Here is a 22,704-nt window from a genome sequence, read left to right as displayed (position 1 = left end):
ATCAACTATCCAGCAAAACTGAATGCCCTCTTCCAGGGAAAAAGATGGACTTTCAATGAACCAGGGGAATTTCAAATGTTCCTGTTGAAATGGCCAGAGATGAACAGAAGGTTTGATCTTCAAATACAGGACTCAGGTGAAGCATAGAGAGTGGAGGAGAAGGGGAAAATATGAGGGACTCATATTTTCAAATTTTCTCTTTTAACATTACTTAAAATTTCTTTTCTGGAACAAAGGGAGAGCCAAATTACACAGATTTTCCAGACCTTGAGGGCACTGTACCTTTAACCCCTGTGATGTTTACATAGTACACAAGATTATAATAATGTGAATAAAAATATGAAAAAGTGAGTGAACTTAGATTCAATGCAAAGACTACCACTGATTCAAAGGCAGAACTCCTGAAACACATCAACCTTTTCTTGGTAGCAAGGACAGAGTATTATAGATAATGAATATTGTATCCTCTGCCAGATACAATCTCAGTCAATTCTGCTTAACTTTTTTTTTAACAAATGAAGATACAAAAGAAGTAGCCTCTTACTGAGACATTAAGTGTTTCAAAAAAAATGAAGGTACCAACAGAGCTTTCTTTTAAAGGGGGTTAAGTTGTTCTCAGGAATGAATTTCTGAAGACCCAAAGAATTGTAATGAAGATGAAAAAGGAAAACTGCTTTAAAAGATTACTTATAGCGGGACAAGATCAATGAAGATTTTTAATTAAAGGACCCAGAAGATCCAAAAGCAGTTAATAGAAGCAATATAAAAGAGACACAAATAAGGTTCTATAAAAATACTGTTAGAAGTAGCAGACTTTAGACTGAGCTGAGATTCTTGATGAATGCTAAGGACAGTTAAGAGTTTTGTTTTTCATTACTTGTACAAAAATATTTATAGCAGCCCTGTTTGTGGTGGCAAAGAATTGGAAATCCAGTAAATGTCCTTCAATTGGGGAATGGCTTAGCAAACTGTGGTATATGTATGTCATGGAACACTATTGTTCTGTTAGAAACCAGGAGGGACGGGATTTCAGGGAAACCTGGAGGGATTTGCATGAACTGATGCTGAGTGAGATGAGCAGAACCAGAAAAACACTGTACACCCTAACAGCAACATGGGAGTGATGTTCAACCTTGAAGGACTTGCTCATTCCATCAGGGCAACAATTGGGAACAATTTTGGGCTGTCTTCAAAGGAGAGTATCATCTGTATCCAGATAAGGAGCTGTGGAGTTTGAACAAAGTGCAAGGACTATTCCCTTTAATTTAGGAAAAAAACAGATAGCTTATTGTCTGATCTTGTTGCCTCTTAGACTTCTCTTTAAGGATATGATTTCTCTCTCATCACACCCAATTTGGATCAAGGTACAACAAGGAAATAAAGTAAAGACTGACAGAGTGCTTTCTGTGGGGGGGAGGGGGAGGGAAGCAAGATTGGGGGAAATTGTAAAACTCAAATAATATCTTTAATAAAAATAAATTAAAAAAAGAAAATGAAATAAAAAAAGAGTTTTGTTTTTTAGATATGTTGGCTACAAGAGCAAGATCAAAGAAAAGATTTGGCCTCTGTTCTGGATGATATAAGAGGTTACATCTGGTTTATTGTGTTCAGTTCTAGGCTGTGTTTTTTTCTTTGATTTGTTTTTTTTTTAGTTTTTTTTTTGCAAGGCAAATGGGGTTAAGTGGCTTGCCCAAGGCCACACAGCTAGGTAATTATTAAGTATCTGAGATCAAATTTGAACTCAGGTCCTCCTGACTCCACGGCCGGTGATCTGTACACTGCGCCACCTAACTGCCCCTGCAGGTTGTGTTTTTAGAGGAACACAGACAGACTCTAAAAGAGGGTGACCAAGATAGGGAGAGGACAAAAGAATCAGGGCAAAAAAAGGTGTAAAACCATGCTATTGATTTATTTTGGTTGGAGAAGTTGACTTTCTATATTTGACAGTCTGCCATGTAAAAAAAGATTACTCACATATGAAGAAAAGTGAATGGCAGAAAGGAGGTCCTGAGATGGTCCTAGAGAAGGAAACTGAAGCATTATGAGTTGAAATGAATTAATAGAAGTATAAATAATAACTAAGCAAGTATAGTTATTTGAATGGATTTTTAATGTTTCTAGTTAAATAATTGGTTTTTAAAAAAATTTTTTAGACTTGTTCTTCTTGGATCCAAAGGGAAAAAGAAATAGGAATTTTAAGGTGAAATCCAAAACTTTTTAAGCTTTATTTGTTGCACCTGCATTTGAAAGGCTGATAATTCAGCTGAATTCAACTAAACAAGTAGAACAGTTGTCAATGACCTTAATGCTCCAACCCCCTTAGTTTTGTCCCTGTGCCTTTTCTTTACTTACTGTACAGGTGTAGACTGGGGAATATGACCTGTGATTCCTCCAAAAAAATGTAAACTACCTTGAGTCAATGTATATAACAAAGGAAACTCCAGCTATCCTAAGTTAAAACTTATACATTGTCCTAAAGCATCCTGGCACTATGCCTTCTTTGTAATACCTGACTTGGCATGATGTTACTTTGTCCTTCAACCACTCAAGATAACTGATCCTTTGTGAATAAACTCTTTTAAATAACCCAATTAACTTAATTAACCATAATAAAATCTATTAACCAAGCTGATGTAAACCCCACTTTCTTTGGTATCTCTCAGATGGTATGCCAACCTACAGTTGGTATAATAAGAGCAAAACAGATCTTTCACCTTACTTTTGCCATAGTGGGCAGGATAGTCTGTCCCCCTCATCTAAAAAGAAGAATCTGTAAGTTTAAAGTTGAAAAAGTGGGTAACTCTAAATTTCAGAGCTATTGAAAATGTGATAGCTGGGGTAAGAGTTATCTAGGTACAGCAATACATCTGTTTACTTCATGTCTCCAATTGCTTTCTCCATCAGGTGCTGGAAAGTGGCAGGTGCCTCAAGAGATTCCTTGGAGCAAATACGCAAAATGGCAGATTAAAACTCTCTCCTCTGCCATAGGAATCAAATATTATTTATTCCATAAATCCAAACCTGAAAACCACAGGCTGACAATCCAAGGCAATTTTAATTCTTGTTATGATTACCAGTTCAGGTTAATTCCTTTGCTATTAGTCTGGTTATTTATACATTTATGATTTCTTTTTTAACCACCATCACTGGCCTCTGTTCTTGACCACAACAGTTCTTTAATTCGGTTTCTGAGGTTTTTCTGTTACAGGTCATATTGCCTAGAACAAATCTCTTTCAGTAAAAGTATTAAGTGATCCTTTGGCACTTTAAATTCAGATTAGTTTTTCCTTTCTTTGGAAAAATAAGTTCTTGAAGGCAACCTTTTCTAGAATAAGTCTATTTCAAAACACAATAAAAATTTCTCTATTATTATTATTATATTTATTTCCTTTATTTTCTTCAAATATAGGAAAAGGAGAAAAGATAGCAGAGAAAATGGCAAAGACTTGTCTAAGTTCTTCTAAATTTCCCTCCAAACAACTCAAAATAACGCCTCAAAAAAAATTCTGGAGGGGCAGAATCCATGAAAGGCCATGGTGAAACAATCCACTTAAGACAACTATGAAGGCAGCCAGAAAAGATTTGTCATAACCAGGATCATAGGGGAACACAGTCTATTACAGGTTGTGCCAGTGCAGGCCTCACTCCAGCGAACCAGAAGCAGGCCTTCTCCAACTGAATCAACCACTGAAGTTTGGCTTCCAAAATCTCAGATCACTGATGGTAAAGGGATCAGACAACTGATCACAGGGACTCACAGTTCTAGGTCATATTCAAAGGCGGAGAGAGGTACCAGAGCTTGCAGCTGAAGGGAAGTGGATATATCCAGGGCAGAAAAGTGTAGTGTACTTCAGGAAAACACTAAATACACCTTTCCTTAGATCTTATCACCTTGGAAGAACTGAAAACTTATAGACCCTCTGAATTAGCTCTGAAAATAGCAACAACCAAAAATAAACCCTAAAGCTTGGGACAGGTTCCTCCTTTTCCTCAGTAGCAGAGCTCAAATTTAACAGCACATTAAAAATCAAGAAATAGGTTAGAAAAATGAGCAAATAACAAAAAAAGAACCAGACCATAGAAAATTACTATGATGACAAGGAAGATCAAAACACAAACTTAGAAGGTAATAAAATCAAAACAGCTGCATCCAAATCATCAATTGATCTCACTGAGGTCCAAAAAGAATTCCTGGAAGAGGCCAGGAAGGATTTTTAAAGCCATACAAGAGAAAAAGAAGGAAAATTGGGGAAAGAAATGAGAGTGATGTGAAAAAATCATGAAAAAAGAATCACCAGCTTGGAAAAGGAAGCACATCCACCCACATATAAAATATTCTCTCTCTCTCTCTCTCTCTCTCTCTCTCTCTCTCTTAAGAAAAGAACATATTAAAAAAGCAGAATAGACCAAAAAGATATACAAAAATTCACTGAAGATAACTCTTTTTTTTGCAAGGCAAATGGGGTTAAGTGGCTTGCCCAAGGTCACACAGCTAGGTAATTATTAAGTGTATGAGGCTGGATTTGAACTCAGGTACTCCTGACTACAGGGCTGGTGATCTATCCACTGGGCCACCTAGCTGCCTCTGAAGAGAACTCCTTGAAAAGTGAATTGACCAAATACAAAAAGAGATGCAAAAGCTCACTGAAGAAAATTTCCTAAAATTTAGAATTGGGCAAGTGAATGCTAATGATTCCATGAAACATCAAGAAATAAAAAAAAATCAAAAGAATGGAAAATAAAATAAAATATGCACTATCTCACTGGAAAACAAAATTATCAAGGAGAATAGATCAAGGAAAGAGATAATTTAAAAATAATAGAATTTACAAAAACCCAGATCAGAGGAAAAAGCCAAGACATAACAGGTCAAGAAATTATCAAAGAAAACAGCCATGATACCTTAGATCCAGAGGGTAATTGAAAGAAGCCACTAATTATGTCCTAAAAGACATCCCAAGTAGAAAATCCTTAGGAATGTCAAATTCCAGGGGAAAATTTTTTTAAAAGAGGAAATATTTTAAACAGAAGTAAACAATTCAAATATTATAGAATCACAGACAGAATAGCAGACAGATTTAATATCTTTCATATTAAAGAAGCAAACAGCTTGGAATACATTCTGGAAGATTTTTACAACTAAGGCAACCTTGCCAACAAAACTGAGTAAAATCCTTTGGGAAGAAATGTATATTCAATGAAACAGAGAACTTTCAAGCATTCCTGATGAAAAGACCAGAGCTCAATAGAAAGTATGATTTTCAAATATAAAACTCAAGGAAAGCATAAAAAGTAAATAGGAAAGAGAAATCTTAAAGGATTCAATATAGTTAAATTGATTACATTCCTACATGGGAAAATAACTTGTAACATACTAAATTCTCATTATTGGGGCAGTTAGAAGGAGTGTACCTAGGCACAGGGTATGGGTGTGAGTAATATGAGGGAATATCAAAAAAGAATTGAGTGAAAAAGAGGAATGCACTGGGAGAAGGAGAAAGGGAGAAGTAGAATGAAATATATCACCCCACATGAAAAAGGTGTAAAAGAGCTTTTTACAAATAGAGGGAAAAGATGGGAGGGTATGGTAGGGATAACTCTTGAACATCACTCTGGTTGGAATTGGATCAACAAAAGGATAACATACACACAACTACCAAAACTTACAGGAAAACAGGAGAAGGGATTAAGAGAAGGGGAGGTGTTGACAGAAGGGAGGACAGCTAGAGAGAAGCAGTAGTCAGAAACAAAGCACTTTTGAGGACTGATGGTAAAATGAGAGATTAGGATAAAAGGGAGGAATAGGATTGAAGGAAATACTCAGTAATAACTGTAAAAAAAATTTTACAGCAAGTTTCCCCAATAAAGGTCATATCTCTCATAAGGAGAATTAAGTGCAATTTATAAATACACATACTATTGTCCAATTGATAAATGATCAAAGGATATGAACAGGAAGTTTTCAGACAAAATGATCAAAGCTGTCTTTAGTCATATGGAAAAATCAATATTGATTAGAAAATTCAAATTAAAACAAGTCATCACCACACACTTATTAGATTAGCTGATATGACAGAAAAAGGAAATGACAACTGTTGGAAGGGATGCAGAAAAATTGAGACACATGCATTGTTGGTAGAGCTATGAATATATCCAATAAAAGAGCAATTTGGAACTATGCTCAAGATTCTATAAAACCATGTATACCCTTTGACCTAGTAATATTACTAGTAGATCTGTATTCCTAAAGAGATCATAAAAAAGGAAAAGGACCACTTAAAAATATTTAAGCAGCTCTTTAAATGGTGGCAAAGAATTGTAAATTGAAGGGAGTGGGTAAAAAAAGATGTGGTATAATATTATGATAAAATATCATTGGGCTGTAAGAAATGATGAACAGGAAACTCTCAGAAAAACTTGAGAAGACTTATATGAACCGATATAAAGTGAAATGTGCAGAATCAAGAGAATATTTTACATAGTAACAGCAATATCGTATGATGATCAACTATGAATGACTTAAGAAATACAATGATGTAAGACAAATATGAAAAATTTATGATGATAAATGCTATCCATATCCATAAATGAACTGATAGATTCTGAATGCAGATTGAAGCATGCTTTTTTCAAACTTTATTTTTGTGATTTTGGTTTTTTGGCCTATATTTTCTTTCACAACATGACTAATATGGAAATACATTTTGCATGACTGCATGTGTATAACCTATATCAAATTGCTTGCTTTCTTAATGGCAGGGGGGAAGGGAGAGAGATCTTCGAACTCAAGAACAAATGATGTTAGCATTCTTTTTACATGCAATTGAATTAAAATAAAATATTAAATAAATATATTATCTTTAAAAATCAAGATATTTAGCTGCCACATCTTCATCTGCCCTAGGCACCTTTCTAATCAGTGCTCACACCAAAAATTTCTTCCTATCTACTGATTTTTTCCCCACTATTCTGCATAAACTTAAGGCTTTTGTCTGAAAGGCTTTTATGCTAAGAGGAATGTATTTTTGTATAATCTTTAAATGCAGACAACTGATAGATGCTCCATTTCTATCATAGTCTCATTTCTTTTCCTTGTGACTGTTTGTAAACTACAAAAAGCTGAATTGCTTTGCCCTTTTCTTTTCTTTAGCCTAAATGATTTATAATATTTCAAACTATAGATTCAGACATTCTATCTTGTCCTATATTAGACTTAGAATGACAATCAGTACCATCAGTCAGTTAAAATATTAAATACCTATTATGTGTTAGCTAAGCATTGGAGATACAGAGAGGCAAGAGATGGTCCCCACTATCAAGGAGCTGACAGTCTAATAAGGGAGGCACATACAAATAATTATGTACAGGCTATATATAAGACAAATTGGAAATGATCAATAGAGGGAAGGCACTAGAGTGAAGAGGGATTAGAAAAGTAGCTTCCTAGAGGAAATGGAATTTTAGCTGGGACTGAAAGGAAGCCAAGAAACAGAGATAAGGAGGAAGAGCATACCAAGAGATGGGGGATAGCGAATGAAAATGCCCAGTGTTGGGAATTGTTCAAGGAATAGCCAGGAAGCCAATGGGACTAGATCCAAGAGAGTGTGGCCAAGAGTAAGGTATTAGAAGCATGGAGGCCAGATTATATTCTTGTTATTACATCAAATATTTGCTCTAATGTAGGAACAAGCCTCTTTGTTTTGTACTGGCAATGGTTCTAAATGGAATCATCCTGTCCATTTTCACAAGGGTTCTGTTTAGAAAAAAAAATTAACACAACTGTTGGCAGTATGGTACTTAGCAGCACGTTCCATTCTTATTCAATGGTAGGTGGGTGCAAACTGACTAAACAGCAGTGTGTTAAAAATCTTTACTACCTTGCACATTAACCCATTTATTGAACTTTGGCTCCACTGAATGTGACCCACTAATATTTTATAATTTATATTTAATCTAATTTTACATTGTTCAAACTCGCATTAATACAGACCTAATTTCTTTAAAATCATTGCTTCCTCATTCTAAAAGGTTTAGGGTATGTAAGTCAAATAATAATGATGTTTATTTTTTTTTTTAGGTTTTTGCAAGGCAAATGGGGTTAAAGTGGCTTGCCCAAGGCCACACAGCTAGGTAATTATTAAGTGTCTGAGACCGGATTTGAACCCAGGTACTCCTGACTCCAGGGTCAGTGCTTTATCCACTGTGCCACCTAGCTGCCCCAATAATGATGCTTCAAACAAATCCCATCCTTATAGCATCTTTGTAAAGGTTTTTTTTTTTTTTTTTCAGAGAGACCAAAGGACTGAGGAGGCTTGGAGAGATATAGACCTTTTTATTGTACAGCCTTAGTGACAGAAGTACATATATAAATCTTTCTGTAAAGGCCAACTTTATCAGTTTCCCAAGTTCCTAATCTGTTTATCCCGCTGTCTACCATTGCCCACTCCACGTTGCAAGCTAGCTCCTGTCTGTATCCACAAGCAATGCAATGTCTACCCCCTAGCCTGGACAGTTATAGGGATTGACATAGGTATCATAAAGTATAAATAATTTATATAGTAGTAACTGCTTCCATGCCCAAATAAAGACTGACCTTAATTATATAATCCAGTGAATGCTTAAATATGCCCTTGTCTGGTCAAATTGGGCTACTGTGATTAAGAGAGATTCATATTCACATTAAGGCCAACATTACAGGGTATTGATTGGGTACCACCAAAGGGTAGAGAAAGGATTTGAGTTTTTCGAAGAAAATTTTACAAGAAAATTAAGTGATTAGTGTTCTATTAAGAGTAGAGTGTTAAGCCAAAATGATTTTAACATCCTGTGACCTTTTTCTCATTTAAGATTCCTATATATCTTATCTGAAATGATCTTTTGTTAGAAAGAGATCCAAGTACATATAGGAACTTTATCAATTAGAAAATTTTTCTCTAAGTGAGCAATTTTGGATTTAGAATAATTTTAAATCAATTAAATTGTTTCTGGTAGGCTTTTGCCTAAAACACAGAGTACATTTTTTTCTTCATTAGGCATATAATTCAGTATGTACAAAAATAGTTATAACAGCAAAATACCCTACCCAAAAATACAGGAGGTAGGAGAACCTGGTTCTGACACCAAGTTCAAATTAAGGAACCAAAGCTGAAAAAAGAAATGAATTAAAAACAATAACAATAAGAACATTGATCAGTATAAAGAAATATTACAATTCTAGAGGTTCTCCAAGTAGGACAGAATTCCAATAACTTGAAACACAAATTCAAAGAAAAAATGGTTTCCATAAGGTCTGTATAAATACCTTGAAGAAATAAAGCAACAATTTTTTTAAAATTATGAAATAAAACCTCTGGAAGAAAAGTTGGAAAGAGAATAATCAGTTTGAAAGAGAAACTGTTAACTCTTACCCAAGAAATGTATTCCCTGAAAACTAGAATAGATCAAATAGAAATCAGTGACCCCATGAGACAGCCAGAAATACTAGAACAAAATCAAAAGTTCAGAAAAACAGAAAAAATATTAGGGTCATTAAAAAAACAACTAGCCTGAGGGAAAAAATCAGATGAATTAAGAATCACAGGATGCTACAAAAACTTTGATTTTTTAAAAAACCTAAACAATCTTATTTCAAGAAATTATACTAATCTTGATCTATTAGAGGGTAAAAATAAATCATCTCCTGAAAGGAACTTCAGAATGAAAACATCCAACTAAATCCAGAACTCCCAAATCAATGGAAAGTGTCTAGAGGTTCAGATACCATAGTCAGGATCATCGGCAGGTTCTTAAAAACAAGATATCTGAGGGCAGCACCAAGATGGCAGCATGAAGGCAGGAATTCCCAGAAACTCTTCCCCAGAAAACCCCAAATGCCATAAAATTATGACTCTAAACAGTTTCTAGAGTGACAGAACTCATAGAAAGACTGAGTGAAATAAAATTCCAGTCCAAGATAACTTGGTAGATCTGCAGGAAAGGTCTATTCCATTCAGACCAGGGTTAGGAAAGAGCCTTAGAACAACTCAGGCCACATAGTAGTAAATCAGCTCCAGTCTTTCAGGAACAATCTGCGGGACACCTGGGTCCATGACAGTGGGAGTGATTTCCAGATCTCTTGACCCAGGGATGGCAGGGACTACTTGGAGGGTCAGTGGGGAAACTCTGCTATACCAGAGTGAGCATGGAGCCCAGGACAGCATTGGTCTCAGGGTAACCATCTTGGGAATCTGTGGAGTCATTCAGCACCTGCTTCCAGAGCACCCAGACCACAGAGGGTAAGGAGGCCTCTCCACCATCCCTGGGTTAGGAGGACTGCTACTTTGCCCATATTCAGATCCAGGGCCCAGTCTGTGGAATGCTTGTGGTCATTCACAGACCAGAGCAAAGGCCAGGAGAGCATTCAGACCTCTCATAAGACATTGAAAGAATTAGGGTCCCTGGTGGGGGTTGTCCCCAAAACCCCCCCCAAAATTTTGGAAGCATGTTAAAATCAGTTCTTAGGCTGGAGAAATGAACAAACAACAGGAAAAAAAAGAATCTGACCATAGAAAATTGGACCCATGGAGGATCAAAACACACACTCAGAAGATGACAAAGTCCAAGCTTCTGTATCCAAAATGTCCAAGAAAAATAGAAATTGATCTCAAGCTATGGAAAAGCTCAAAAAAGATTTTGAAAATCAAGTAAGGGAGGTAGAGGAAAAATTGGAAAGAGAAATGAGAACAATTCAGGAAAATCATGAAAAACAAGTCAGCAGCTTGGTGAAGGAGATACCAAAAAAATACAGAAGAAAATAATAGGTTAAAAACCAGTTTAGGTCAAATGGAAAAAGCTGTCCAAAAGGTTAATGAAGAGAAGAATTCCTTAAAAAGCAGAATTGACCAGATGGAAAAGGAGATAATAAAGAAAATGCCCTCAAATGTAGCTAAGGGAAGCTGATGACTTTGTGAGAAATGAAGAAATAATAAAACAAAACCAAAAGAATGAAAAACTAGAAGAAAATGTGAAATATCTTATTGGAAAAACAATTGACCTGGAAAAGAGATCCAGAAGAGATAATTTAAAAATTATTGGATTACCTGAAAGTCATGATCAGGAAAAGAGCCTAGACTCATTTTTCAAGAAATAATCCAGCAAAATTACCCTGAGATCCTAGAAGCAGAGGGTTAAATGGAAATTTAAGGAATTTGCCAATCACCTCCTAAAAGAGATACTCCCCCAGAACTCTCAGGAACTCCCAAGTCAAAGAGAAAATACTACAAGCAGCCAGAAAGAAACAATTCAATTGCTGGGAACTACAGTCAGGATTATACAGGATTTGGCAGCGTCTACATTAAGGGCTCATAGGACTTGGAATATGATATTCTGGAAGGCAAAAGAGCTTGGATTACAACCAAGGATCAACTACCCATCAAAATTCTTTCAGGGGAAAAGTTGGATTTTCAATAAAACAAGGGACTTTCAAAATTTCCTGTTGAAATGACCAGTGCTGAACAGAAAGTTTGATCTTCAAGTACAGGACTTAGGTGAAGCATAGAGAGGGTGGATGAGGATTAATTATGAGGGATTTAATGATATTGAACTGCTTGAATTTCTGCATGGGAAGAAGATACTGATAACTTATATGAACCTTCTCATTTATAAGAGCAGTTAGAGGGGCAGCTAGGTGGCGCAGTGGATAGAGCACCGGCCCTGGAGTCAGGAGTACCTGAGTTCAAAACCAGCCTCAGAAACTTAATTACCTAGCTGTGTGGCCTTGGGATAGCCACTTAACCCTATTGCCTTGCAAAAACAAAAGAGCAGTTAGAAGGAGCAATATGTAGACAAGGCACAGGAGGGAGTTGAATATACTGGTATAATACAGTATAAAGATGGAGTCAATAAGTGATAAAGGAAGGTACTGGGAGAAAGAGAAAAGGAGAGGTAGAATGGGCTAGGATATTTCACATAAAGAGTCAAGGAAAAAGTTTTTGCAATCAAGTGGAAGGGAAAAAGTTAAGGGGGAATGAGTGAGCCTTCATTCTCACCAGAAATGGCTCAGAGGGGCAGCTAGGTGGTGCAGCTCTGTTTCTGGATGTATCACATTCTTTATCATAAGTCCATCAGATAAGTTGCTTCAATATTTTTTCCACAGTTGCTAATGTTATCTGTTATTTCCCTCCATTCTCTTCTTCCCACTCCCATTTCTATTCTCTCTTATCACCCTGTCCCTCCTTAGAAGTGTGTTATATCTGACTACTCACTCCTACAATCTTCCCTCTCTTCTATCACCTGCTCCCCTCTTCCCCTTCCCCTGTCCCCCTGGCCTCATGTCTTCCTCTCATTTTTCTCTAGGATAAGATAGATTTCTATACCCTATTAAGTGAGTATGTTATTTCTTCTCTGAGCCATTTCTTTTTAATTTCTTTTTTCTTTTTTTCTTTTTTAGGTTATTTTGCTAGGCAATGGGGTTAAGTGGCTTGCCCAAGGCCACACAGCTAGGTAATTATTAAGTGTCTGAGGCTGGATTTGAACTCAGGTCCTCCTGACTCCAGGACTGGTGTTCTATCTGTTGCTCCACCTAATTTTCCCATCACATACTTTTAAAAAGTAGTTAAATGACGACTCACAGTTTTAAGTACAATCTTTTTATGTTCTATTGCACATATGAGATTTTGGTGTTTCAGTTCAATTTTTTTTAGATTTTTTTCAAGGCAATGGGGTCAAGTGGCTTGCTCAAGGCCACACAGCTAGGTAATTATTAAGTGTCTGAAGTTGGATTTGAACCCAGGTACTCCTGATTCCAAGGCCAGTACTTTATCCACTGTGCTACCTAGCCACCCTAGTTCAAAATTTTAATACACACAAGAGAAAAGAAGGAAATTCATTAGGGGACAAAAGAAAGTTTTTTGTTATCAGTATGTTAAATTTAATGTGCACTTTAAACACTCAAAACTATATAGTTTACTATTTTATATGTATAATTTTCTTTTTGTTCTTTGCACATTGAAATGTTAGTATTTGTCAAGTTCATAACAAAAAAGAAAATTTAAAAAGAAAAGAGGCTACCACCATGCATCAGCCAGTTAGAAGGTGATCACCCTTCCTGCTGAATGGCATTACTCAACTTACAGGGCTGACCCAGCATTTGGCCAGGCCCAGAGTACAATTGGAACTTTTTCAAACTCTCTGTTCTCAGAGTCCAGACACATTTAAAGTCATCCTTCTGACACAGACCTCTGAAATACTGTCGGAGGCTTAGTCCATGCTTCTTCTGATTCTCCTAAGTCCACTAGGCCTGTTCTGAAAAGATTCTCAGTCTGGTCCCTAATGTTCTTTTAATATAGGAGAGCATTACTCTGTACTACCTCTGAATGAAGTATCTTTTCTTGATGTAAACATTCCTTTCCTTTTTCCCACTGGAAAGCCTCAACCCCCAAAGGCTTCCAGTTTTAAATTTACTTATCAGATCTACGACTCTAATTCATGTTCTCACCAAATCGTGTCTGGATTTTGATAATAGCCTTCTGATTGGGCCAGCTCTTCTCTCTCCACTTCAATCTAACTTCTAGCTCATCTTCCTAGTAAATAAGCCCCACTGATCCTGTTCCTTCAGGATCAAAAATAAGATACTTTTGGTATAAAACTCTGTACTTTCCTTCTCAGCTTTCTTATACTTTACTCTTTCTCCACACCATCTACTATTAAAATTTGTACCCTCAGTTATCTCATTGGTTCCAGTATGCTTCTGGAATGTACCTGCTGGACAACATATAGGAATTAGTAGTAGCCCAGCTCTCTCATCTCTTTCTCTATGACATAGCAAAGTTATGAAAAATTGTCTTTAAAAGCAATCCCCATCTTGAATTCTGAACTAGTCCCTCATGGCCAATCCCCCCAATGTATTTCTGTCTTGGTATTTTGTTTTATTTTTTAAATAAGATGCTATTGATTTTCTCTTGAATTTATTTCATTATTTAGAGCTGAGGCCCAAAGAAAGATTTTCTTATTTAGGTATTTTTTAAAACTTTTTATTTATTTAAGGTAATGTGGTTAAGTGACTTGCCCAAGGTCACACAGCTAGGCAATTATTAAGTGTCTGAGGCTATATTTGAACCCAGGTCCTCCTGACTCCAGGGCCGGTGCTTTATCCACTGCACCACCTAGCTGCCCCCCTAAAGGTTTTCTTACAACACTAAAATCTAGCCTTAAAAACTTACTTTCTGTTCAGTTAAGTACCATCTTCCATCTCAGTACCTTTATCTCTTGTATCTGTAATTCTCTCCTTCCTCATATCCACATCTGAAGATTCCTGGCTTCTTTCAAGGAACAATTAAGATATTTGGAACTTTGGTATTTCCAACTTTGAAAGTCTTCAGAACTCTGAATAACACAATAGTTCACCATGATTCTAGAGGATTCATGAGCCTGATAGCAAAGTAGTGGTGTCAAGAATACAGACTGAGGAGGCAGCTAAATGGTGCAGTGGATAAAGCACCGGCCCTGGAGTCAGGAGGACCTGACTACAAATCCAGACTCAGACACTTAATACTTAGTTACGTGATCTTGGGCAAGTCATTTAACCCTAATGCCTTGCCAAAAAAAAAAAAAAAAAGAGCATAGACCAAGACATATCTTTTTAATTGATCAATGTGGGGATTGTTTTACATGACTTTATGTATTTGTACAGGAGATTTTATTTTTCTTGCTTTTTTAATAGAAGAGAATGAGGAGGGCGGTTAGATGGTACAGTGGATAAAGCACCGACCCTGGAGTCAGGAGTACCTGGGTTCAAATCTGGTCTCAGACACTTAATAATTACCTAGCTGTGTGGCCTTGTGCAAGCCACTTAACCCCATTTGCCTTGCAAAAACCTAAAAAAAATAGAAGAGAATGAGGAGACAAGTTTTTCATCTTCATTTTTGAAAAATTAAATTTAAAAAAGGAATTAAAATGATATTTTCTGCAGTAGGTCTTTCCCCTGTCCCCCATAAAAAGGGTTAAAATTAAATATAAATATATACACATACACACATCTATATACATACATACACATGTATACCCAAACATAATAATATACATATAAGCACGTATACATTTATAGGCATATATATAATTGTATATGCTTATTTCTACTTGTCCTTTGTTTTTCTGAAGCATCTTCTTTCATAAATCCAAGTCTTTCCATATTTCTCTAAATCCACGGGTCATCATTTCCTACAGCACAACAATATTCCAACTTTACACTATTTTAAATAATCTAAAACAATAGTAATATGACTGACATATCATTTCCCTATTTTTCTCTTTTGATTAAATATATTTTAACTTTAACTTTATTGGAGATCATGATAACTACCTATGATTTTTTTTACATGATAATTTCAACTCCTGATCTTTATTTTATGTTTGTATGTATCTCTCTTTTAGCATTTCCTGAAAGCAACATAGTGGTAAATTCAAATTTTTAATCTAGTGTTTGTTTCCATTTTTATGGGTGAATTCATCTAATCCTACCTATAATTACTTGTTTATTTTCCTCCTTTCTATTTTCCCCCACTATCCTTCTCACCCTATTCCTATGCTTCCTCACTCTGCTGCTTTACTTCTCCCTGCTACCCTGTCCTCCTATTACTTAACCTATCCCTCTTGCTAATCTTCTCCCTTCTTCCTATTCTCTTAACCTTGTTTCTGATTTTGAATTTAGCTTCCAAATGCTATGTTGTTCCCTCTTTATCTCATTCATCTACATGCACTTTAGCCCCCTTATCCTATTCTCTCACTTTCTAAATTCAATACCCTCCCTATTCCCTTACCCTATTAGTTCCCCTCTGAATTTAGAATACTTTTATCCTTCTAGAGAGATGTTTTGTTTTCTCTTTAATTTATTCCCAATGGGTAGGATTCTAGAAATACCAATCCTCCTCTCCCAACTAATTCCTCTATATCAATTCTTGCATCTCATTTGTATGAGATGCTCTTTTTATCTTTCACTACATTATTTTCCTTTTTAGAATCACATCAGATTCAGAAATACCCTAATCTTTTTTTTTAAATTACACAGTTACTAATGATTATCTTTAATATGTGTTTTCCATTTCCTTATTGAATTCCTTATAATTAGTCTTTGATGTTTACCTTCTATTTCTTGGATAATGTTGACCTCTAATAACAAATCCAATTAGGTTTCTGGGTTTACTGACATCTTGAAAGGGAAAGATTCATATTGTTTTGTGGGGATCTTTAGCATAAACAATAAGGTAGTCCTTGTAATGGAATGTTTGATATCTAGCTCCTCCCTCCCAACCCGAGTTGCCCCTCTATATCCTAAAATAGGGGCTACTCCCACCCTTTCTTAATACTTCATTTTGAGGTGTGGTTCTCTAAATGGACCCCCTATATATGCCCACATAATGATCAAACTTAGAGAAATATTAATAAATATGTATGTTAACCTAATTCTGTTTAGCTTTTTCTTGAGGTCAATTCTATCCCTTATTAGAACAAATTCTGAAGGTTAACATATATTTAAGCTATTATTTTTAAGGCCAAACTCATGGAGGTCATCAGTCTTGTATGTCAAATTTTCTATTAAGTTTTAGATCTTTTTTGAAAAAAATCCTAAAATCCTGGCAGCTCATTGAATGTCCATTTTTTTCATTCAAGATTATACTTAACTTTGCTGGGTAGGATATTTTCAGCCACAACCCCAGTTCTTTTACTTTTCATAGTGTTCTAAGACCTATAGTCTTTTAATGCAGATGCTGCTGGGTCTTATAATTGTTGGGCCACCATATTTGAATTTTTTTTCTTGTTGCTAGTAATATTTTCTCCTTAACCTAGGGGTTTCAGAATTTTGTTATATCCCTGTAGGTTTTCCTCCTAGGATCTTTCTCAAGTGATGATCAGTGGATTTTTTTCTACTTCCCCCTTTTGTTCTAACACATTTTTTGATCATCAAATTCTTTCAGACAGCTCATTTTTATATTTTCTCTTCTTGATTCAGATCAGTTGTTTTTCTTAGGAGATATTTCACATATTTTCTACTTTTTCATTCTTTGTATTTTGTTTTATTATTTTCTTTTTATTATTTCTTATTTTATTATTTCTTGGTCTCTTATAACTTCCCTTTGCCCAATTCTAATTTTCAAGGAGTCACTTTTTTTCCTTGAGATTATAGATTTCTTTTCTAGTTGGTTGACGGTCTTTTCATAATTTTTTCCTTGGATTGTTTTGTTTTGTTTCCTCTCAATCTTTCTAATCTGGAGAGTTTAGAATTTTCTGACCTACTCTCCTGTATATATCTTGTAACTATCTATTGCTATACATGCTATCCCACCCACTGAATTCTTCCGTGATTTCTTTTTTGGGCAGGTAACCCATTTGACTTTACTCTTTGTGGTAGAAGGGTTATTTTTTAGCTTCAGTGTTCTCCTCTGATGATGAACCTGCTCTTCTCTAATTCCCATAGTAACTGTCTATGGTTGGGTTCTTTCCTTTGCCTGATTTTTTTTTGGCAGCTTATTATTATATTTACCTCTAGTCCTGCCTGGAGTGTGGGGTACTGGGGCCAACCTCTGTACTCCATTCCCCCTCCAAGCCACAGCTGGGCCCCTCTGCACACTAAATGATCTTACTTCTGAGAACCCTCCAAAGGCTATAACCTTCACTTCTCCTCTCCAGCCTAGAACAAGACAAGAACTCAATTCTTTCAAGTGTCCCTAGCCAGCACCAGCACCACAGCTTCTGCACTCACTGGGCAACACAGCTGGGACAGGCATCCCTTGTCAGCAGAGCTTCCCTCACTCTCTCCACTCAGACCCCCGCTCTCCCCTGCCTCCCCATGTCCTGTGGCCTCTAGTATAGCTGTTCTGGGATTCCAGGGCTCCACTGGACGTGTTTACATTTTTCTGGCTTTGCCTCTGTCAGGATCTTTCTTTGAAACTTCTCTGGCTGTCCCAGGAGGACGCTATTCTGCCCCAACTCTTGTTTATTCCTGCACCTCTATTTTCACCTTTATTTGGAAGGTGAAATCTGGAAGGTGAATTCCTCTTTGGAAGAAATCTGGAGAGCTTAGAATTTTCTGACCTACTCTCTCTATATAGATCCTGTAACTATCTATTGATATAGATGCTATCTCACCTATTAGAATATAAGTTCTCTAAGGGCAGGGATTATTTTTACCTTTATTTTCCCTGGGCTTACCCATCATACTCTGCTCACAGTTCATATTTCAGGAATGCTTGTTGATTGATTTGAATGAAACTGGGACTGTAATTCACACAAAACCTACCCAGGTCTAACCCTTCTAGTGATCTTTATAGCTCTTAAAAGTGATTATATTATATCCTTATTTTTATAGCCAGGGTCTACCCCAAAGATCAAAACACCTCTCTGTATCTCTGTATCCATCACAACACTTTCCAAATATACCCACTTCAATTTTTGGTCATAGAATCAAAACAAAAAATAAAATTTTAAACATGTAACACCATAGAGTAATAAATAAATAAAACAATTGTTGCATTTGATTAATATGCAGCAAATATTTAAAACATACCAACTAATGGCTCTATAATATCAATTATACACTGACTCATGCAAATGCAAATGAAATAAAAGTATACCAAAAAAGTTAATAGCAGGGGTGGCTAGGTGGAACAGTGGATAGAGCACCAGTCCTGAAGTCAGAAAGACCTGAGTTCAAATGTGACATCAGACATTTAATAATCACCTAGTGGTGTGACTATGGGCAAATCACTTAATTCCACTGTGCCTTGCAAAAACCAACAAAGAAAAGTGTAGCATATAAAGAGGCGTACAATATTCACTAAGAACAGCAACTTAGCAAAACACATAATTTAATGTAACCCTAAGAAATAGCATCAAGAAAAAAGTATTCAGGGAAGTTAGGGTGGTGCTATAGATAAAGCACCAGCCCTGGAGTCAGGAGGACCTGAGTTCAAATCTTAATTCAGTGACCTTAGGCAAGTCACTTAACCCTATTGCCTTGCAAAAAAAAAAAAAAAAACCCAAAAGCAGAAGCAGAAAGTATTCCCATGGGGGGAAACAAAATAAAACTAAGAATTTAAATTAAAAAAAAGACTGGAAAAATATTTCCAGTGAGTAATTTTAAAAGCTTCAAAATTAGCATTTGAGTGAAAGAGGGAAGTGTCAGAAAATAAGGAAACTAAAATTCAGTTCAAAATTCAAAATCATCAAGGGAAGAAAAAAAAATTCCAGTGTGACTCTCCTCATTTGTGATGCTTGACTCTCCTAAGTTATTGTTCTTGTGTCACTGAAGCAGACCTGTTCAAAAGGAACATAAAAGAAAAAATTTCCAAATATCCCAGATGAAAATCCCATAATTGTGAGGTATGATGTATAGAGTTCCCCCTCTCTTCCTCTGACCCTTTCTGTTATTTCAAGAACCAGTTCCAGCTACACCTACACTTTCCTTATAGTTAGTGAGCTCTCGCCTAAACCTCCAGGTGGTTCCAATAAAGGTTCAAGAGTAAAGAAATACCCCCTCCTCCCCATAAATATAGACTCGCTTGAGCAATAAAGGGGAAGAGAGAAAAAAATTAAAATTAACAAGAATATTTTATTAATGTATAAAAACATTATTTGTACAAAATGAAAATAAATATTAAATAAGAAAATAAATGAATGAAAAACTAAAAAAAAAGGAGAAAAGGTTCAATAGAGTTCTAGAAAAGCGATTTCTAGGGGTGGCACAAGTGGATAGAGCACCAGCCCTGGAATCAGGAGTACCTGAGTTCAAATCCAGCCTCACACACTTATTACCTAGCTGTGTGACAGTGGGCAAGCCACTTAAACCCATTGCCTTGCAAAAATAAATAAATAATGGAAAAGGGATCTCTAACATGCCCCAAAATATAAACTCCTTTTATTCAGTTATCCATCTATTAATCTACTCCCATTGACTCCCCCAATTCACAAGAATCTGCAGTGGACTTTTTGACTGAAAGAATAGAAATCTAAAAAAATAATAAAACAAATATCTTCATATAGCCCCCTCCAGGATTTTTGTTCCTTGGACCAGTTCTCTTTCCTTCCCATCCCTTCTCTCAGATAGTCTGAGGGGCAGAGAGCCTCTTTATATGCTACTTTTTTAAAAATTGCTTTTAGCAAGGCAATGGGGTTAAGTGACTTGATCTCACAAACAACTTAATAGCTGGTGTTTCTACTTAAGATTTACAAAATACTATAAACAATATCCTCACAACCACCCTGGGAGTTAGGTGCTATTTTGTCCCCATGATATACATGAGGAAACTGAGGCTGAGGGAGTTAAAGTGACTTGCCAAGAATTAGATGGCTAATTTGTGAAACAGAATGTAAACTCAGGTCTTCCTGACTCCAGGTCCAATAAATCTAACCTGCTTCAGTAGGAACCAATCTTACTCTGATGCATGCCTGTTAATTTTAATATATTAATCTTTCATGATTCTCTTCCTTTTCTTCCTCTTCCTTTCTCTTTTACTCTGATTCTGTCTTTCTCTGTGCTCTTTTTCCTCCTCCCACCACCCAAGGCCATGAAAAAAAGACCTCTGAGTGGAAGTCCTTCCCTTCCAAAGTCAAAGAAATCAAAGAATTTTGAGATATGTATGGCCCCACACATTCCCTAGCTTAGCTTGAGCCTTTATGATTCCTTATCCTGGCTATTTCCAGGGCATCCTGGACATCCAAGTTACAGTGGTCACTGAAGTTGTGGACCAGAGCTAGTCAGGGCTTCAGAAATGAAAATCAGAATGCATAGGAAATGAGCATCACAAATTAGTGTTTGTCCCTGGACCAGAAAAGTGGGTTCAAAGGAAAGCTAGGGCCGCCCGCGGGGCCGGGCCGGGCTGGGCCGGGCCTGGCTGGGCCAGGCGGGAACACGCCCCCCTCGGGGCCTGTGGGCGCACCTTCCCAGAGGGGCCGGAAAGTGAAGCTTGTCTCCCCAGGTGTGGAAGAGAGCAGACACCCTGCGGTGGGCAGAGGTGGCAAGCTCCCTCTCTACCGAAATAGGACTCATTTTAATCCTCTGTCTACCGTTTATTTCTCCTCAGGGATAGCACGAGATTTTCACTTTCCCACTCTGGGGTAAAATCGCAAGCTACTGGAACAAGGCATTCCTTACCAATTATTGTCCTGTTGATTGTTCTGTTTCTTGATGCCGTGAGAGAAGTGAAGAAGTGCTCTATCAGTCATGGACTTGAGAAGAATTCAAACAGCAATCCCAATGCTTATGAACATGTACAGATGAAACTTTTTAGAGCACAAAGGAATCTTTACATTTCTGGATCCTCCTTATTTCTTTGGCTTGTATTACAACGTCTAGTTACCTTCATTACTCAACTGGCCAAAGAGTTGAGAATCAAAGGAGTGTTGAAAATTCAAGCGGATAGTAACAATGATGCTGCCAAAAAAATGCTCGGAAGAGAATGAAAGGCTAAAACAGGCCTTGGAGAAATCTGGCAAGGGAGATGAACAGATTACAGATGCAGAAAAAAAATAGCTAATGGAAAGTATGGAAAAATTAAAACCAAGTTAAAGAAGACTTTGGACGCCCTTACTAAGGCCCACAATGAAGTGTCCACAATGAAGAAGCAATCTGAGAGTCTTTCAAAGGAATATGACAGCCTTTTAAAAGAGCACACACAGCTTCAGGAAATTTTAGCAAAGAGTGAAAAGAAAAAAGACCTCTGGAAGAAGATTTGGATGTGGTAGATTGATGCCCTCTGTATTGAGGTGGTGAATTGATTTAAGATGTTTGGTCTTTGTGGCCTTTAAAATGAAATAGTAAGAAACAATGCACTGTTCAGTCCTAGCCAATCATTACACTTGAATGCCATATATGTATCCTGTATTGCAATGGTGATGTTAATAATGTATGCTATCTTTGGTTGTGTGTCAGATCTACTGTGAAATCTTAAAAACAATCATTACATACCATTAAGTGCCACTGGTGTTCTATTTTCTCTTTTTCCTGACAAAAGAAAGGAAAATAGTATCAATGATTTTCATCATCTGACTGAGATTTAAGTTGTATGGGCCTAGACTTAAAAAACATTGATGTTATATCAGTGAAGACAAGAATGCATTTAACTAAATTATTATTGCAGTTGCAATTTAGAAATGGTATTTAATATCAGGAAATATTTTTCACAAGGAGAGTAGAAAAGGCAATTTTCATCAACCATTATGTTTTTTATATGCTGGAATCTGGAAAAAAAAATCTATAGAACACGAGACTGAAGTTATTTTTTTAAATTGATAACATTGTAGGCCATTGCACATTGGCTATATTGACAGCTATGTTTTGCTCACTGGATTTCTGTATGAGCTTAGTTGTTTTCTTAGGAATTTCAGTTGTTAAACAATTAATAAGTTTGGCTCCTCACAAAAAAAAAAAAAAGCTAGATGATCCTGAGGATCCTAACTACTTAGTGAAGAATGTCTCTGTTTTTTGTCCTAAAGGGTTTGGTTCCTAGAATCTATTCTTCTAGAAAGGCAAGTTAAGATTCTATGATAAGAGGGGCTAGGTGGCGCAGTGGAGCACTGGCCTTGGCGTCAGGAGTACCTGTGTTCAAATCCGACCTCAGACACATAATAATTACCTAGCCGTGTGACCTTGGGCAAGCCACTTAACCCCATTGCCTTCAAAAATCTAAGAAAAAAAAAAAAGATTCTATGATGAACAAGATAGGAAAAAGACTG

At 36.5% G+C, this 22,704-nt stretch overlaps 1 protein-coding gene and 1 pseudogene across 2 annotated transcripts in view; one reads left to right on the top strand and one right to left on the bottom strand.

Moving 5' to 3' along the window:
- The window catches only part of TRIM69 (tripartite motif containing 69), a 64,241-nt gene that overhangs the window by 37,140 nt on the left and 4,397 nt on the right, over positions 1–22,704 (bottom strand). For both annotated transcript variants that reach the window (XM_074235299.1, XM_074235298.1), the window contains exon 2: positions 21,938–21,973. In XM_074235299.1, the coding sequence (XP_074091400.1) occupies positions 21,938–21,973 (36 nt within the window). The remainder of the gene's footprint in view (positions 1–21,937; positions 21,974–22,704) is intronic.
- On the top strand, positions 10,126–22,136 carry LOC141520491 (B-cell receptor-associated protein 29 pseudogene; annotated as a pseudogene).

Source organism: Macrotis lagotis, chromosome 4, assembly GCF_037893015.1.
Source record: "Macrotis lagotis isolate mMagLag1 chromosome 4, bilby.v1.9.chrom.fasta, whole genome shotgun sequence".
Taxonomy (NCBI): domain Eukaryota; kingdom Metazoa; phylum Chordata; class Mammalia; order Peramelemorphia; family Peramelidae; genus Macrotis; species Macrotis lagotis.
Note: the sequence above shows the minus strand (reverse complement) of the source record. Positions and strands in the feature narration are given on the sequence as shown.